We start from the raw sequence: 16,338 nt of genomic DNA on the forward strand, positions 1-16,338 counted from the left end.
ATAGTATTATTATTACTAATATTATTGTTACAGTTATATTTACTTAAAATATTAATTATAATCTATAAAAATGAAAACATAACTATAAGAGATATACATGTATATAGTTAGATAAATACAAATATATATATATATATATATATATATATATATATATATATATATATATATATATATATATATATATATATATATATATATATATATATATATATATATATATATATATATATATGCAGTATATACAGATATATATATTAGAAAATCAGTATTATTTTTATTTGGATTATTATTGTTAATATAATTATAATTATTAATAATATTCATAAAAAGAAATCGTATAGCTTGAATTTGAATCAGAAATCAGTTTCAATCGCTATCCAACTATAGATAAATGATTCTGTTCGTACAAATCAGAGTTTAAAATAATAAGATAAATCCAAGTTTCTGTTAAACATCGATTCTCCTTTTATTTTATTTTTTATATATATCTGTACTAAAAGAATATTTACATATTGACTTCAATTAAGCTATAAAACAATCAACTCCAGCTGTAAATGATTTCATTTGGCTTCACGTTATCGACTTCCAATTCACAAACACCTTAACAGCTCATAATAATCGAATTTTAATAAAAAAAAGGGAAGAACACAGGCGAACTGCCCTGTTCTTGGTCCAATTTTCAAATACCTCGATTTTAAAACAAACTTCAAATTGTATTAATGCAGTAATGTTAGTAATGAATCGTTTAAACTATCTGCAAGGTATGAAAATCCAGATTTCTATATTGTATTCAAATTTCGAAGTCAAACCTTTTATATAAAAAGTCAAACTTTTTGATTAACCTAAAATTCGTATTCTTATTGATGTTTCAATTCAAATTAATGATTCAGAGAGTTTCTAATAAGGATTGTGAATCTTTTTCATGTTGTGATCGGGACCTAAAACGTCTTTAAAATTCAAAAGTGATTTAGAGTTCATAAACGAGTTTAAATGTCTGTTACAGCGAATTTTTTTATTTATTCGATTTAATTAATTTAAACAACGCTTATGGATCGTGTCTGTTTAATTTAGGATTTCTAAAAAACAACAATTTACTTGTGTTTAAGTGGGGTTTTGATCTGTGGATGATTTTGAAGGTGAAGATGATGAACATAAGAAATACGGGATATAATTATTAAAAGTAGATATAAAATAGATAAATAAGCACAGCCAAGTGGTTAAGGGTGTTTTCGGAGAACAGGAGGTCGTGGGTTCGAGTCCCGGTCGTGGCATTTTTTTTATCCAATTCTTTGAGGAAGTTTTCCATTTTATTATTATTATTATTATTATTATTATTATTATTATTATTATTATTATTATTATTATTATTATTATTATTATTATTATTATTATTATTGTTATTATTATTATTATTGTTATTAGTATTATTATTGTTGTTATTGTTATGATTATTATTAATTATAATTGTTATTAAATACACTAAGATTAATACTATAATTGATATATTTATCACTAATATTATTATTATCATCATTACTAGTAATATCATTAATACTTGTATTATTATCATTATTATTAATTTTTATAAGACTATTATTAATATAAGTATTACTATTATTATTAATATGATTAAGATTACGAATTGATGTTACAGAAACTTTAATTATTAGCTTAGAAATTAAACACGAAAATTATGATTATCATTATTATTAGTATATGTATTATAAATACAATTAGGATTATTATTATTATTATTATTATCATTAAAATTATTATCCTTATCACTAATATCATTAAGTAGTAGTATTATTGTATTATCACAAGTATTATCATTATGTAATTACACAAAAATCTATATCATAACTATCATTAATAGTAAAATTAATATTTTTACAATTATAATTATTAATATCATTATTATTATTATCATTAATAGAATTATTAACAATATTATCTTATTAGTAATATTAAGTATTATAATTATTATCATTTTTACCACTATTAATATTATTTTAATTACTATTATTAATATACAAATGATATATATATATATATATATATATATATATATATATATATATATATATATATATATATATATATATATATATATATATACTAAAAATATATTTATTACATATAACATAAATGAAGATTAATTTTTTTATATAAAAAGGAATATAAGAAACATACATATATTATTAATATAAAAAGGACATAATTAATAAATTTATATATATTTGTTCGATCACAATTATGTATATTAATAAATATACAAATGATATAGGTTCGTGAATCCAAGGCCAACCCTGCATTGTTCAGTTGTTAAATATCGTCATATGTATTTTTACTACAAAATACAGTATGGTGAGTTTCATTTGCTTTTTTACCCTTTATATTTTTGGGCTGAGAATACATGCAGGTTTTATAAATGATTTACAAAATAGACACAAGTACGTGAAACTACATTCTATGGTTGAATTATCGAAATCGAATATGCCCCTTTTTATTAAGTCTGGTAATCTAAGAATTAGGGAACAGACACCCTAATTGACGCGAATCCTAAAGATAGATCTATCGGGCCCAAAAAGCCCCATCCAAAGTACCGGATGCTTTAGTACTTCAAAATTTATATCATGTCCGAAGGAGGATCCCAGAATGATGGGGATATTCTTATATGCATATTGTGAATGTCGGTTACCAGGTGTTCAATCCATATGAATGATATTTTTGTCTCTATGCATGGGACGTATGTTTATGAGAAATAGAAATATGAAATCTTGTGGTCTATTAAAATTATGAAATGATTATTTATGTTAAACTAATGAACTCACCAACCTTTTGGTGGACACTTTATAGCATGTTTATTCTCAGGTATTAAAGAAATCTTCCGCTGTGCATTTGCTCATCTTAGAGTTACTACTTGGAGTCATTTATGACGTATTTCAAAAGACGTTGCATTCAAGTCGTCGCGTTCATCAAGATTATAATTAAGTCAATTATAGGTAGATATATTATGAAATGATATGCCTGCCGTCAACTTTCGATGTAATGAAAGATTGTCTTTTCAAAAACGAATGCAATGTTTGTAAAATGTATCATATAGAGGTCAAGTACCTCGCGATGTAATCAACTGTTGTGAATCGTTTATACTCGATATGTACTTCGTCCGGATGGATTAGGACGGGTCGCTTCAAAAGTAAAGATAAAGCACCTGAGAAACACATTCACATGATACAAATATGGCACTCGGGTCACGTTAGGAAAGCCGAAGTGTTGGAAGAATGGGAATGTGAACCAATCACGTTCCCAGCATTCTGGAAAGTTTGTCCAACAGATTTACCTTTAACAATCACTGCTACCATTGGACACTGTCGCGTATCGCGTATCTACATCGATACAGGTAGCGCTGTTGACGTTATATACGAACATTGTTTTTTGCAGATGCCACGGGACGTAAGGGATAAGGTTAAACCATCGTTACACCCCGTCGCAGGCTTTACAGGTGAAACGACTTGGCCCCTGGGACGTGTAAGTATCAACGTGACGTTAGGAGATGATCATCGGTTTCGCACCGTACAATTGACGTTTATGGTGGTTCATAGTCAATCCAAGTATAATGTAAATCTATGAAGAACAGCGTTACAAGAGTTGGGCTCCATACTTTCTACGGTTCATGGCATGTTAAAATTCCCCACCGTGGCAGGCGTTGCAACTTTGTTTTCGGATCGCGCTCCAGTTTGTGCTGAAGTTTGCCAGCCGGTTCTCCAGACGGCACCGGTAAAACAGGATGGAGGCATTATAATCAATCATGCATTTCCTGAAAAGATCATAAAAATTGGTAGTACTCTTTCGGAGGAAACTAAAAGTGCTCTATGTGAACTGTTATCTAACAACGCAGATGTCTTCTCTTGGCAAGAGTCAGACATGACGAGAGTACCGAGGGAGATAGCGGAACACCGTTTGAACGCAAATCCAAACATAACACTGGTACATCAGAAAAAGAGAGGCTGGCGCATGAACGCATTGCGTTTCTATGCAACGAGCTAGAGAAACTTGTTGACGCAAACATCTTGAGGGAGGTCCGTTACCAAACATGGGTAGCAAACTCAGTTCTAGTCAAGAAAGCTAACGGAACGTGGCACATGTGTGCTAACTTCAAAGACATCAATAAAGCATGCCCAAAGGACAATTATCAGTTGCCAGAAAATGATTGGAATGTCTAGTCGCTTATCGGATACCGTTTCAAATGCTTCCTTGATGCTTATAAAGGGTACAATCAAATCCAGATGGCTGAAGGAGATGAATATAAGACAACGTTTCATACCGACCATGGAATATTTTGTTACACCAAGATGCCGTTCGGACTAAGGAACGTTGGAGCAACATATCAGCGAGTGATCGACGCCGCATTCAAAAGCCAGATCGGGCGTCAAGTCGAAGCTTACATCGATGATATTGTGATCAAGAGTCATACGGAAGCTGCTCTCCTTAAAGACATCCAGGAAACATTCGATTCTCTAAGGAAAATTAATATGAAGCTTAATCCAGAAAAGTGTAACTTCGGTTTTGAAGAGGGCAATTTTCTTGGCCACGTGTAACACCACGTGGCATTAGGGCAAATCCAAGAAAGATTCAAGCTGTAGACGAGATGGTAGCTCCATGAAAGAAGAAGGACGTTTAAAGTTTGAATGGGAAGCTGGCAGCATTATCCAGGTTCCTGTCAAAAGCAGCGGAACGCTCGCTACCATTCTTTCAAGTCTTGAAGGCGAGTGTAGGAAAAAGTTTTGATTGGACAACAAAAGCATAAAACGCCTTCCAGGAAATGAAAGCCTTAATCAAAACCCTACCGACGCTAACCGCTCCGGTACCGGGTAAAGTATTTGTTTCCTCTAACAGTACCAACGTTGCGTACTTGTTCACTAATATTTTAAAAATTTCAGGAGAAACTTTGACTGTGTACTTAGCAGCGGGTGCCGAAGCAATTAGCTCGATACTCATAGCGGAACGTGACGGGAGCCAGATGCCGGTGTACTTCATCAGCAAAGTTTTGCAGCATGGAGAAGTTAACTATATTCCTGTTGAAAAACTTGTTTATGCTCTAGTTCATACCGCAAGGAGGTTAAGGCGGTACTTTCAAGCACATCACATTCTGGTGCTAACTGATTCACCTATCAAGCAGGTTTTAAGCAAACCGGAGATTTCTGGCCGAATGGCGAAATGGGCTGAACTGGGAGAACACGAAATTAGCTACGCACCGCGTAACGCTGTTAAGGGACAAATCCTGGCTGATTTGATGGTGAAATTTATCAATCAGGGACCATCAACACTTGTTGATGAAGCGGCACCTTACACCGTCACGTGGGAACTCTTCACTGACAGAGCGTTTGGTTCAGAAGGGGCTGGTGCCGGCTTGATACTTACCAACCCAGATGGCGAAGAACACACTTATGCTCTACTTTTTGCTTTTCGTGTTTCTAAAAATGAAGCTGAATATGAAGCATTACTCTCTGGGTTACGCATAGCGGAAAAAATGGGCATTAAGGCATTGAAAGTTGTGGTTAATTCCCATCTGGCAGCGAATCAGTTGAACAAACGTTCGAAGCCAGAGACCCGGCCATGCAAAAGAATTTGAAACTTGTGGAGGAAATGGCCAACAAGTTTGATTCTTTTTCAATCACGTAAGTACCACGGTCAATGAACAAGAAAGCTGAGCCGTCAGCAAGCTTGCTTCGTTGACATTCAGCCACTTTGCTAAGGATGTATGGATTGAAGTTGTTGAACAAAAATCTACTGATATGGTATAGGTATCAAGCTGTCGCGCTTATAAAACCTAAACCACTATAATTCATTGGCAAAACATGTTCAGGAACTATCAGTTTTCCTTAACGTTTATAACATGATGTTTTACAGGTGGCAGCGCCAGTGAATGAGGTGAACACTTGGATGAATCCAATTATCAATTATCTCAAAGATGGCACGTTACCCATCGACGGCGTAGCAGCCAAGAAGATACTCATGAAAGCACCCATGTACATCATATGTGATAATGTACTTTACAAAAAGTCCTTTTTAGGTCTGCTACTTCGTTGCGTTGGTCCTCAAGAGGCTGAAACCGTAATCAGGGAAGTACATGAAGGAACATGCGGGATGCATTCACAGTTCCGTACCGTTGTGGGAAAAATTATGCGTATGGGTTACTACTAGCCATCCATGTACCGTGACACAAGTAACGTCATCAAAAACTGTGTTTGTTGTCAACGTCACGTGCCACAAATTCACGTGCCATCCCATGAGTTGATACATATCTCATCTGCTTGGCCTTTTTCATAAGTGGGCGATTGATTTGGTGTGTCCATTTCCAGATGGGCGTCACCTTGTCGTAGCAGTTGATTTCTTCACCAAATGGGTGGAGGCAAAACCCTTGAGAAGCATTACCCGTAAGCAAATTGTTAATTTTGTATGGGAGGAGATCGTGTGCCATTTCGGTGTACCAAATAAAATTATCAGTGACAACGGGAAACAATTTGCACATGATCTGTTTCGAGCTTGGTGTGACAGGTTAAACATTAAACAAAGCTTCAGTTCTGTTGCTCACCCGCAAGCAAATGGGCAAGTTGAAGTCACTACAGGGACATTGTCTCCGACATCAAAGCTAGGTTGGGTACGGACCGTAAAGGCTGGGTTTACGAATTGCCAATGGTTTTGTGGGTGTTTCGCACTACCCCTAAGGTAAGCAATCGAGAGACGCCTTTCAGTCATGTATATGGTTCCGAAGCAGTTATTCTAGCCGAGATAACCATTCAAACGCAACATGTCACGGAATTCTATGGAGAAACCAATGAGATACACTTAAGGGAACACTTGAATTTGTTGGAGGAACCCAGGTGCATAGCAGCCATCAATGAAGCGTCCAACAAACAAAAGATAATCAAGTATTACAACTGACGCATACGCAAACGTTCGTTCCATCCCGACGATTATGTTTGGCGTAACAATAATACTAGCGGGGTTGAGGACCTTGGAAAGTTGGACCTAATTGGGAGGGTCCTTACGAAGTTGTGGATGCCCTTGGTAATGGAGTGTACAACTTGAAAACGCCATAAGGAAAATTTATGCTACGCACATGGCATGCAACCAATCTCAAAAAATTCTATGTTTAGAATGTTAGCATGACGCAACTTGATGTTTTTTCTGTAATAACCCGCCTTTTTTCGTTAAATTATTTTATCGACCGTCTTTTTTTTATAGAGAATATCTTTCATTATCTAAATTCGTATCTTCCGTTAATTAGCGTTTCAATATTCCCCAAACAGAACCTCTCGTCTGTATAATAATAATCTGGAAGTAATAAAGCCATCCATAACCTGAATGGGGGTTTTTAGGCCCAATAGATCTATCTTTAGGATTCATGTTAATTAGGAACAGAACCTCTCGTGTGCCTAATTCTTAGGTTACCAAGCTAAAAGGGGTGATATTCGGTTTAATAATCCAACCATAGAATATAGTTTCGAGTACTTGTGTCTATTTTGTAAAACATTTAAAAAGCTGCATGTATTCCCATCCCAAAAATATTAGATAGTAAAAATGGGACTATAACTCACTTTCACATATTTTTAATTCATCGAGATTTAAACTTGGCCACGGGTTGATTCACGAACCTATAACAAATATATATATATATATATATATATATATATATATATATATATATATATATATATATATATATATATATATATATATATATATATATATATATATATATATCAAAATATGTTCACAACATTTTTATTACGTGTTGACGTTTTAAGTTGTTAAATTAGCAGTCCAACTTTAGTAGTCCACAATTAGTAGTTCACAGTTAATAGTACAGAAATAAATCGATATATATATATAATCTCGAATCAATCCACGACCCAGTGTATACAAGTCTCAGACTCGATCGCAACTCAAGGTATATATATTATTTTGGAATCAACCTCAACCCTGTATAGCTAACTCGAACATTACCGCATATAGAGTGTCTATGGTTGTTCCAAATAATATATATAGATGACGTCGACATGATATGTCAAAACATTGTATACATGTTTATGGTCTATCAAGATTACATAATATATGTTAGAATACATGTATAATACAATATAAGTTAGTTAAGTTATGGTTAGTATATGTTTGTTACAAAGTTTCACGTAGCTAAAATAAGCAAAAATATCCAATTTTGTTTTACCCATAACTTCTTAGTTTTAAATCCGTTTTGAGTAAATCAAGTTGCTATGATTTCATAATGAACTGAAATTTATGAAACTAAACAGAAAAAATATAAGTTTATAGTCGAAAATACAGGTTACAAGTCATTTTTGTAAGAGGTAGTCATTTCCGTCGAAAGAACGACATCTTGATGACCATTTTGAAAAACATACTTCCACTATGAGTTTAACCATGATTTTTGGATATAGTTTCATGTTCATAAGAAAAATCATTTTCCCATAAGAATAATTTTTAAATCAAATTTTATCATAGTTTTTAATTATCTAACCCAAAACAGCCCCCGGTTTCACTACGACGGCGTATGTCCGGTTTTACGGTGTTCTTCGTGTTTCCAGGTTTTAAATCATTAAGTTAGCATATCATATAGATATAGAACATGTATTTAGTTGGTTTTAAAAGTTAAGTTAGAAGGATTAACTTGGTTTGCAAATAAGTTTAGAATTAACTAAACTATGTTCTAGTGATTACAAGTTTAAATCTTCGAATAAGATAGTTATATATATATATATATATATATATATATATATATATATATATATATATATATATATATATATATATATATATATATATGAATCGAATGATGTTATGAACATCATCACTACCTCAAGTATAGTAGGTAAACCTACTGAAAATGATGAGAAATTAACTTGAGATTCAAAGGATCTTTGATGGCTTGGAAGTTCTTGAAGTAGAATCATGACACGAAAACAAGTTCAAGTAAGATTACTACTTGAATTAAGATTGTTATAGTTATAGAAATTGAATCAAAGTTTGAATATGAGTATTACCTTAAATTAGAAAGAAAAAAATTACTGAGATAATTTGGATGTTCCTGATCTTTCAAGTGTTCTTGGAGTAGGTAATTAGAGAGGACTTGTATGTGAAATTATAGAATGGAAATGATAAATGATGGTGGTGGTGGCGTGATTTTATCATGGAAACAAAGGCTCCTCATTTTGTTATTTTGTGTAATAATTCATACTTGAAGACAAGTAATGGTTCCCACATGTTGGTTAATCATTTTAGGCTGCTAAGAGCTGATCATTGAAGTGTATATACCAATAGTATATACATATAGAAGCTGAGTATTGTATGAGTACGAATACAGATTGAATACGAGTAAATAGTGTTTACTGTAGTAAATAGTGTTTACTATAGAAAATAGTATTTTACTGTAGTAAATAGCATTTTGCTGTAGCAAATAGTATTTTACTGTAGCAAATAGTATTTTATTGTAGCAAAGTGAAAATTCACTGTAGCAAATAGTGTTTTACTGTAGCAAATAGTATTTTTCTTGTACATCTTTGATTTAATTGTATTTCTTCTTATATATATATATATATATATATATATATATATATATATATATATATATATATATATATATATATATATATATATATATATATATATATATATAAAATAAAAACTTACATCGTAAAAAAATAAAAAAATAAAACGATTATATAATCATCAGGCAAACTGGGTGGTCAATTGTCTACATAAACTCATTTCAATTAATCAAGTCTTAACAAGTTTGATTGCTTAACGTATTGGAAACATTTATTCATGTAAATATTAATCTCATATAATATATAATCATGGAAAAGTTCGGGTCACTACAGTACCTACTCGTTAAATAAATTTCGTCTCGAAATTTCAGGTAGTAGGAGATGTTGGCGTATCTTCTGGAAATAAATGTGGGTATTTCTTCTTCATCTGATCTTCACGCTCCCAGGTGAACTCGGGTCCCTACTAGCATTCCATCGAACCTTAACGATTGGTATCTTGTTTTGCTTAAGTCCTTTAACCTCACGATCCATTATTTAGACGGGTTCTTCAATGAATTGAAGTTTTTCATTAATTTGGATTTCGTCTAAAGGAATAGTGAGATCTTCTTTGGCTAAATATTTCTTCAGATTCGATACGTGAAAAGTATCATGTACGCTGACGAGTTGTTGAGGTAATTCAAGTTGGTAAGCTACTAGTACGACACGATCTATAATCTTGAATGGTCCAATGTACCTTGGATTCAGTTTCCCCCATTTACCAAATCGAACAACACCTTTCCAAGGTGATACCTTAAGCATGACCATGTCACCAATTTCAAATTCTATATCCTTTCTTTTACTATCCGCGTAGCTCTTTGTCGACTTTGGACGGTTTTCAACCGTTGTTGAATTTGAATGATTTTTTTGGTAGTTTCTTGGATTATTTCTGGACCCGTAATTTTTCTATCCCCCACTTCATTCCAACAAATCGGAGACCTGCACTTTCTGCCATAAAGTACCTCAAACGGTGCCATCTCAATACTCGAGTGGTAACTGTTGCTGCAGGAAAATTCTGCTAACGGTAGATGTCGATCCCAACTGTTTCCAAAATCTATAACACATGCTTGTAGCATGTCTTCAAGAGTCTATATCGTCCTTTCACTCTACCCATCGGTTTGTGGATGATAGGTAGTACTCATATCTACACGAGTTCGCAATGCTTGTTGTAACGTTTGCCAAAAACTTGAAACAAATCTACCGTCCCTATCAGAGATAATAGAGATTGGTATTCCGTGTCTGGAGACGTCTTCCTTCAAGTATAGTCGTGCTAATTTTTCCATTTTATCATCTTCTCGCATTGGTAGAAAGTGTGCTGATTTGGTGAGACGATCGACTATTACCCAAATAGTATCATAACCACTTGCAGTCCTTGGCAATTTAGTAATAAAATCGATGGTAATGTTTTCCCACTTCCATTCCGGGATTTCAGGTTGTTGAAGTAGACCTGATGGTTTCTGATGTTCAGCTTTAACCTTAGAACACGTCAAACATTCTCCTACGTATTTAGCAATATTGGCTTTCATACCCGGCCACCAAAAATGTTTCTTGAGATCTTGGTACATCTTTCCCGCTCCGGGATGTATTGAATATCGGGTTTTATGTGCTTCCCTAAGTACCATTTCTCTCATATCTCCAACTTTGGTACCCAAATTCTTTCAGCCCTATACCGGGTTCCGTTTTCCCGAATATTAAGATGTTTCTCCGATCCTTTGGGTATTTCATTCTTCAAATTCCCTTCTTTCACAACTCCTTGCTGTGCCTCTTTTATTCGAGTGGTAAGGTTAGTATGAATAATTATATTTATAGCTTTTACTCGAATAGGTTCTTTGTCCTTTCTACTTAAGGCGTCTGCTACCACATTTGCCTTCCCCGGGTGATAACGAATCCCAAAATCGTAATCATTTAACAGCTCAATCCACCTATGTTGCCTCATGTTCAGTTGTTTTTGATCAAATATATGTTGGAGACTTTTGTGATCGGTATATATGGTACATTTGTCCCCATATAGATAGTGCCTCCATATCTTTAATGCAAAAACAACAGCGCCCAATTCCAAATCATGAGTCGTATAATTCTGCTCATGAATCTTCAATTGTCTGGATGTGTGACGACCCGTCCAAATCCACTTGGACGATTACATCATTCATTGATTACATAGTGAGGTTTTGACCTCTATATGATACGTTTTGTAAACATTGCATTCTTTTGAAAAGGCACACCATAAATGAATATATAAATCTAAGGTTTTCGACGTCTGTTGATTTCTACGTATAGACAATCATCGTATATAATAGTTTACCATAATACATCTGTTGACAATGCAGTCAAAATAAGATACATGGTGATGATTTTGTGAATGCAAAGTTTTCTCGAATAAAGCATGTATGACTCCATGCACATATCTTGTATAACGTATAAGCAAACAGCGGAAGACTTCTAGGAACCTGAGAATAAACATGCTTAAAAGTGTCAACACAAAGGTTGGTGAGTTCATAGTTTTAATGTTGTGCATAATCTGTATATAAAGGTGAATCACAAGTTTTCAGTTATTTTATCCAGAAATGTTTATTAAAATATTCTACGAAATTGAGCACCCTGGTAACTAAACTTAACGTATATATAATTTATAACCTTTGTATAATCATCTTAATAATACACGCAAACCAACGTGTACGCTTCTCAAATAGCATACGTCCGTTAAAAGGATAGTGCTCTAGCTCGGATGGGGATATCAAGCCCTATGGATCAATATACTACTACTCGCGCCCACCAGTTCTTATAACTGGCAGTTACTAGTTACCAAAGCTAAGGGATTTTCGGTTCAAACTCAGTGTAGAATTTAGTATGTACTTGTATCCATTGCGTTTAAAATAAAGCGCATGTATTCTCAGCCTAAGAATATAGATTGCAAAAGCAATTAAAAAGGGAGCAAATGAAACTCACTTTAGCAGCACATAAGGTCATTCACTGAAATGTGACCTAAACTCGGAATGCAAAATTAATCGTAGATCTCAACCTAGAGAACATATGTTGGTCAATAAATGTCTATCAAGCTAGGTCAGGTCATAGTGTATCACAATCCTAATGCTCGAGATCGACATACATAAGTTATCAAAAGTCATTTCAAAAAGTCAACCTGACTCAATAGTGACTTTTAAAATCTATACTATAGTTTGAATGATCATGGCAATCGAAAATAGTTTAACATTTCACATGGTTTCTCAATACTTGTATAATTAGACTGTAGTTTTATAAAGCTTTAAAATATGATAAGATAGTCAACTTTGACAATTGATCAATAAAACAAAACGTACCTTATACATAAATTTATTTACTCGATTAGTAATATTTGAAAATCCAATTAATCAATCTTATAAATAAGTTGTTTAAATATCAATTACAGATTCAAAAGCAATTTCAATTAATGTTAATCATAATTCAGTTGACCATATCTTTTAATCCGTTCATCGAAATCACGCGATTTCTAAATGAAAAGTTAATATTTTTTCATCAGCTTTCCAAAAACATGCATATCATATACTTTTTATCAGTAGCATATGTATAAAATTCGTGATTCATCATAAACTATCTAACGACAAAATTAAAGCATACAAGCATGCATAAACATATATACTCGAGCACTAGCCAGGGATACACTATTAATATTTAAAAGTTGAGATATGAATGCTCACGTATCAATATTGAGATTCAATATTGCAAGAAAGTACGTAGACGCAACGGAGATGATAAACACTAGTTTGACTCACGGGTAATATCCTCGAATAATACCCATCACCTCCTTAGCTATAACTCATAATTTCCTTAGCTCTTTCCCGCTCGAAAAACATGTTTGAAATAACTTGTCTATGACCTCGTCGTAGTATTTTATGTATAATACTAATAATAATATCAATATTACTAATAATAATAAATAAGATTAATAAAAATAATATTAATCTTAATAATAATAATAATAATAATAATAATAATAATAATAATAATAATAATAATAATAATAATAATAATATAATTAATGAAATTTACAGAATAGAAAGAAGAGGAAGAAGGAGTGCACCAACTGATTCATTTTCGCTCGTTTTATAGATGTGGCCAACCCCTGACCCCCATGCGATCGCATGGGTCTGTAGGCTAATGGCCATGCGATCGCATGGCTAGTGCCTCCAGCTCACAATCGTTTGTATTTTAGCTCGTCGACATATTATAATATAATATATATAATACATTTAATTTATATAATTAATTATATAATATATTAAATTCACGTGCATAGTTGACTTGAAATTTTCTTTCCGATGACTCGTACATTGTCACTCGACTTATGTCCCGGTTCCGATTTCTCGAATGCATTTTCGTACACTTAGAAAACTAGTACTTTTCATTACGCGACGTGTACCTTTATCAAAAATTAAACTTAATCATTGATAAACTATGTCACTCGAAGTGTAGCTTTAATCAATTAAGTGTTTTGATTATTTGCTTCTATAAATCATTGTCTCGTAGTATATACATATACATATACATATATACATATTCATTTTGAAATAGTGTTTCACTGTAGCAAAGTTACTGTAGCAAATAGAGATTTTCAAAAACACTGTAGCTTTTTGGGTACTGTAGTAATTCGAAAATACTGTAGCAAATTAGTGTTTTACTGGTTCATCTTAAACGTTTTAGTTAACTTATCTAAATATCAATCGAATCAATAATCGAATGTTACTATCGTTTACTAAATAACTTGAAAACACACACACACACACACACACACACATATATATATATATATATATATATATATATATATATATATATATATATATATATGCATATTAAGTTATATATATATATTGTTCGTAAATCTTCGAGAATAGTCAAAGAATAATTGATTACATGAATATAGTTCCAATACTTTCGTGACTCAACATTACAGACTTTGCTTATCGTGTCGAAAACATTAAATCATTTAAAGATAAATTTAAATTTGGTCAAAAATTTCCGAGTTATCACAGTACCTACCCGTTAAAGAAATTTCGTCCCAAAATTTAGTTGGGATGGTCATGGATGACAATAAGTATGTTTTCATGACTCATACGAGTTGAAAATTAGAGTTTTATCATCATTGAGTAACATGGATAAAACAATTTGTTTATGTGAAGTGTACGAGTGAAGTTATCACAAAAGAGTGAAATGAGAAAAAGTAAGTTTCGTCATATCTTTTGACGTAGATGGGTTGATTTCCGGAGTTCAAGAGATTTGGAGAAAATCTTTGTAATAAGATTTGATTCTTCGGTAATTAAGGAAATTATGATCCTCTTCGATTTAATGCGATGACCTGTCTCGATTTTCCTGTCTGATATTATACTATAAATCTACCCCCTTCGTTTCCTTATTTTTCCACAGCTCATACCTTTTATTCTTTCTCCCTCAATTCTTATTTTAAAGCATTCGTCAATATGCTCCATCCAGTTCTGATTCTTGATATACTTCTAACCTTCATATCCGTCATTCTTCTTTTCCATATGCCGCCAGAAGAATCTATTCACTTCTACTATACTCTTGGTTTTATAGTGTTTTTAGTCCTCCCTTGTCTTTATGTTGCTGTGTTCATCGATATATACGGCTTATAATTTCTGGGTGGTTGTTGGGTTTTATATCTTCCCTTGTATTTCGATGTCTCTGCTTCTGTCTTTCCATAATCATTGATATCCACAGTTAATACCCTCTTCAATTTACTGTGATTTATACTTCCATTGATATTTTGAAGCTTCATGCTTTTATTTTATCTTCTCGAATTTAAATCAAGCGAATAATGGTACAGAATTCGTAGGTATGAATTTCGGAATGAGCATAATTAATGTTCTAAGAAAGAAACGGTAATAGCACAATCTGACTTGTCAAATTACCAGAATACCTCAGAAAAGACCGAATCATTAAGAAAATATTTTCTTGATAGTTTAGAGGTTAAATAGAATGAAAGAGTTATGTAACATGGTTCATAATGAGGGTATGATCTGTGAACCTTTATCACGTTCCATTAGAAACTCAGCATGACTTACTGTAATATAATCACGTTGATCAAGTGTCATTATATTATACTAACTCATGCTTCAATTCCCAACATTACTGTAATATAATCACGTTGATCAAGTGTCATTATATTTACTGTAGCAATAGTGATTTTCAAAAACACTGTAGCTTTTCGGGTACTGTAGCAATTCAAAAATACTGTAGCAAATTAGTGTTTTACTGGTCCATCTTAAACATTTTAGTTAACTTATCTAAATATCAATCGAATCAATAATCGAATGTTACTATCATTTACTAAATAACTTGAAATCATATATATATATATATATATATATATATATATATATATATATATATATATATATATATATATATATATATATATGCACATTAAGTTATATATATATTGTTCGTAAATCTTCGAGAACAGTTAAAGAATAATTGATTACATGAATATAGTTCCAAAACTTTCGTGACTCAACATTACAGACTTTGCTTATCATGTCGAAAATATTAAATCATTTAAAGATAAAGTTTAAATTTGGTCAAAAATTTCCGGGTTGCCACAGGATGCATAAGCAATTACCTTCTTTCGTTGCATTAAAACACAACCGAGACCTTGCTTTGAAGCGTCACAATAAATCACAAAATCATCATTCCCTTCAGGTAATGACAATATAGG

At 32.6% G+C, this 16,338-nt stretch overlaps 2 protein-coding genes across 2 annotated transcripts; both read left to right on the forward strand.

The window, feature by feature from the left end:
- The first annotated feature begins 3,234 nt into the window (after window positions 1–3,234).
- On the forward strand, window positions 3,235–4,229 carry LOC139901521 (uncharacterized). Its single transcript, XM_071884223.1, has 3 exons — window positions 3,235–3,624; window positions 3,710–3,783; window positions 3,905–4,229. The coding sequence occupies exons 1-3, from the start codon at window positions 3,235–3,237 to the stop codon at window positions 4,227–4,229; spliced, it is 789 nt and encodes a 262-aa protein (XP_071740324.1).
- Window positions 4,230–5,652: 1,423 nt separating this feature from the next.
- LOC139901522 (uncharacterized) lies at window positions 5,653–6,739 on the forward strand. Its single transcript, XM_071884224.1, has 4 exons — window positions 5,653–5,684; window positions 5,750–5,804; window positions 5,917–6,199; window positions 6,369–6,739. Exons 1-4 carry the CDS (start codon window positions 5,653–5,655, stop codon window positions 6,737–6,739), a joined length of 741 nt encoding a protein of 246 aa, XP_071740325.1.
- Window positions 6,740–16,338: the final 9,599 nt, after the last annotated feature.

Source organism: Rutidosis leptorrhynchoides, chromosome 3 (genome assembly GCF_046630445.1).
Source record: "Rutidosis leptorrhynchoides isolate AG116_Rl617_1_P2 chromosome 3, CSIRO_AGI_Rlap_v1, whole genome shotgun sequence".
In the NCBI taxonomy this organism is placed as follows: Eukaryota; Viridiplantae; Streptophyta; class Magnoliopsida; order Asterales; family Asteraceae; genus Rutidosis; species Rutidosis leptorrhynchoides.

Bases quoted from the DNA above. Each gene is read 5' to 3' on its own strand.
- LOC139901521 (XM_071884223.1), top strand. From the start codon at position 3,235: ATGATACAAATATGGCACTCGGGTCACGTTAGGAAAGCCGAAGTGTTG. The intron at 3,625-3,709 runs GTAAATCTATGA...CCACCGTGGCAG, and splicing joins ATAGTCAATCCAAGTATAAT to GCGTTGCAACTTTGTTTTCG. The intron at 3,784-3,904 runs GTAAAACAGGAT...CTAACAACGCAG, and splicing joins CGGTTCTCCAGACGGCACCG to ATGTCTTCTCTTGGCAAGAG.
- LOC139901522 (XM_071884224.1), top strand. From the start codon at position 5,653: ATGGCCAACAAGTTTGATTCTTTTTCAATCAC. The intron at 5,805-5,916 runs GTATAGGTATCA...GATGTTTTACAG, and splicing joins AACAAAAATCTACTGATATG to GTGGCAGCGCCAGTGAATGA. The intron at 6,200-6,368 runs GTTACTACTAGC...GTCCATTTCCAG, and splicing joins GGGAAAAATTATGCGTATGG to ATGGGCGTCACCTTGTCGTA.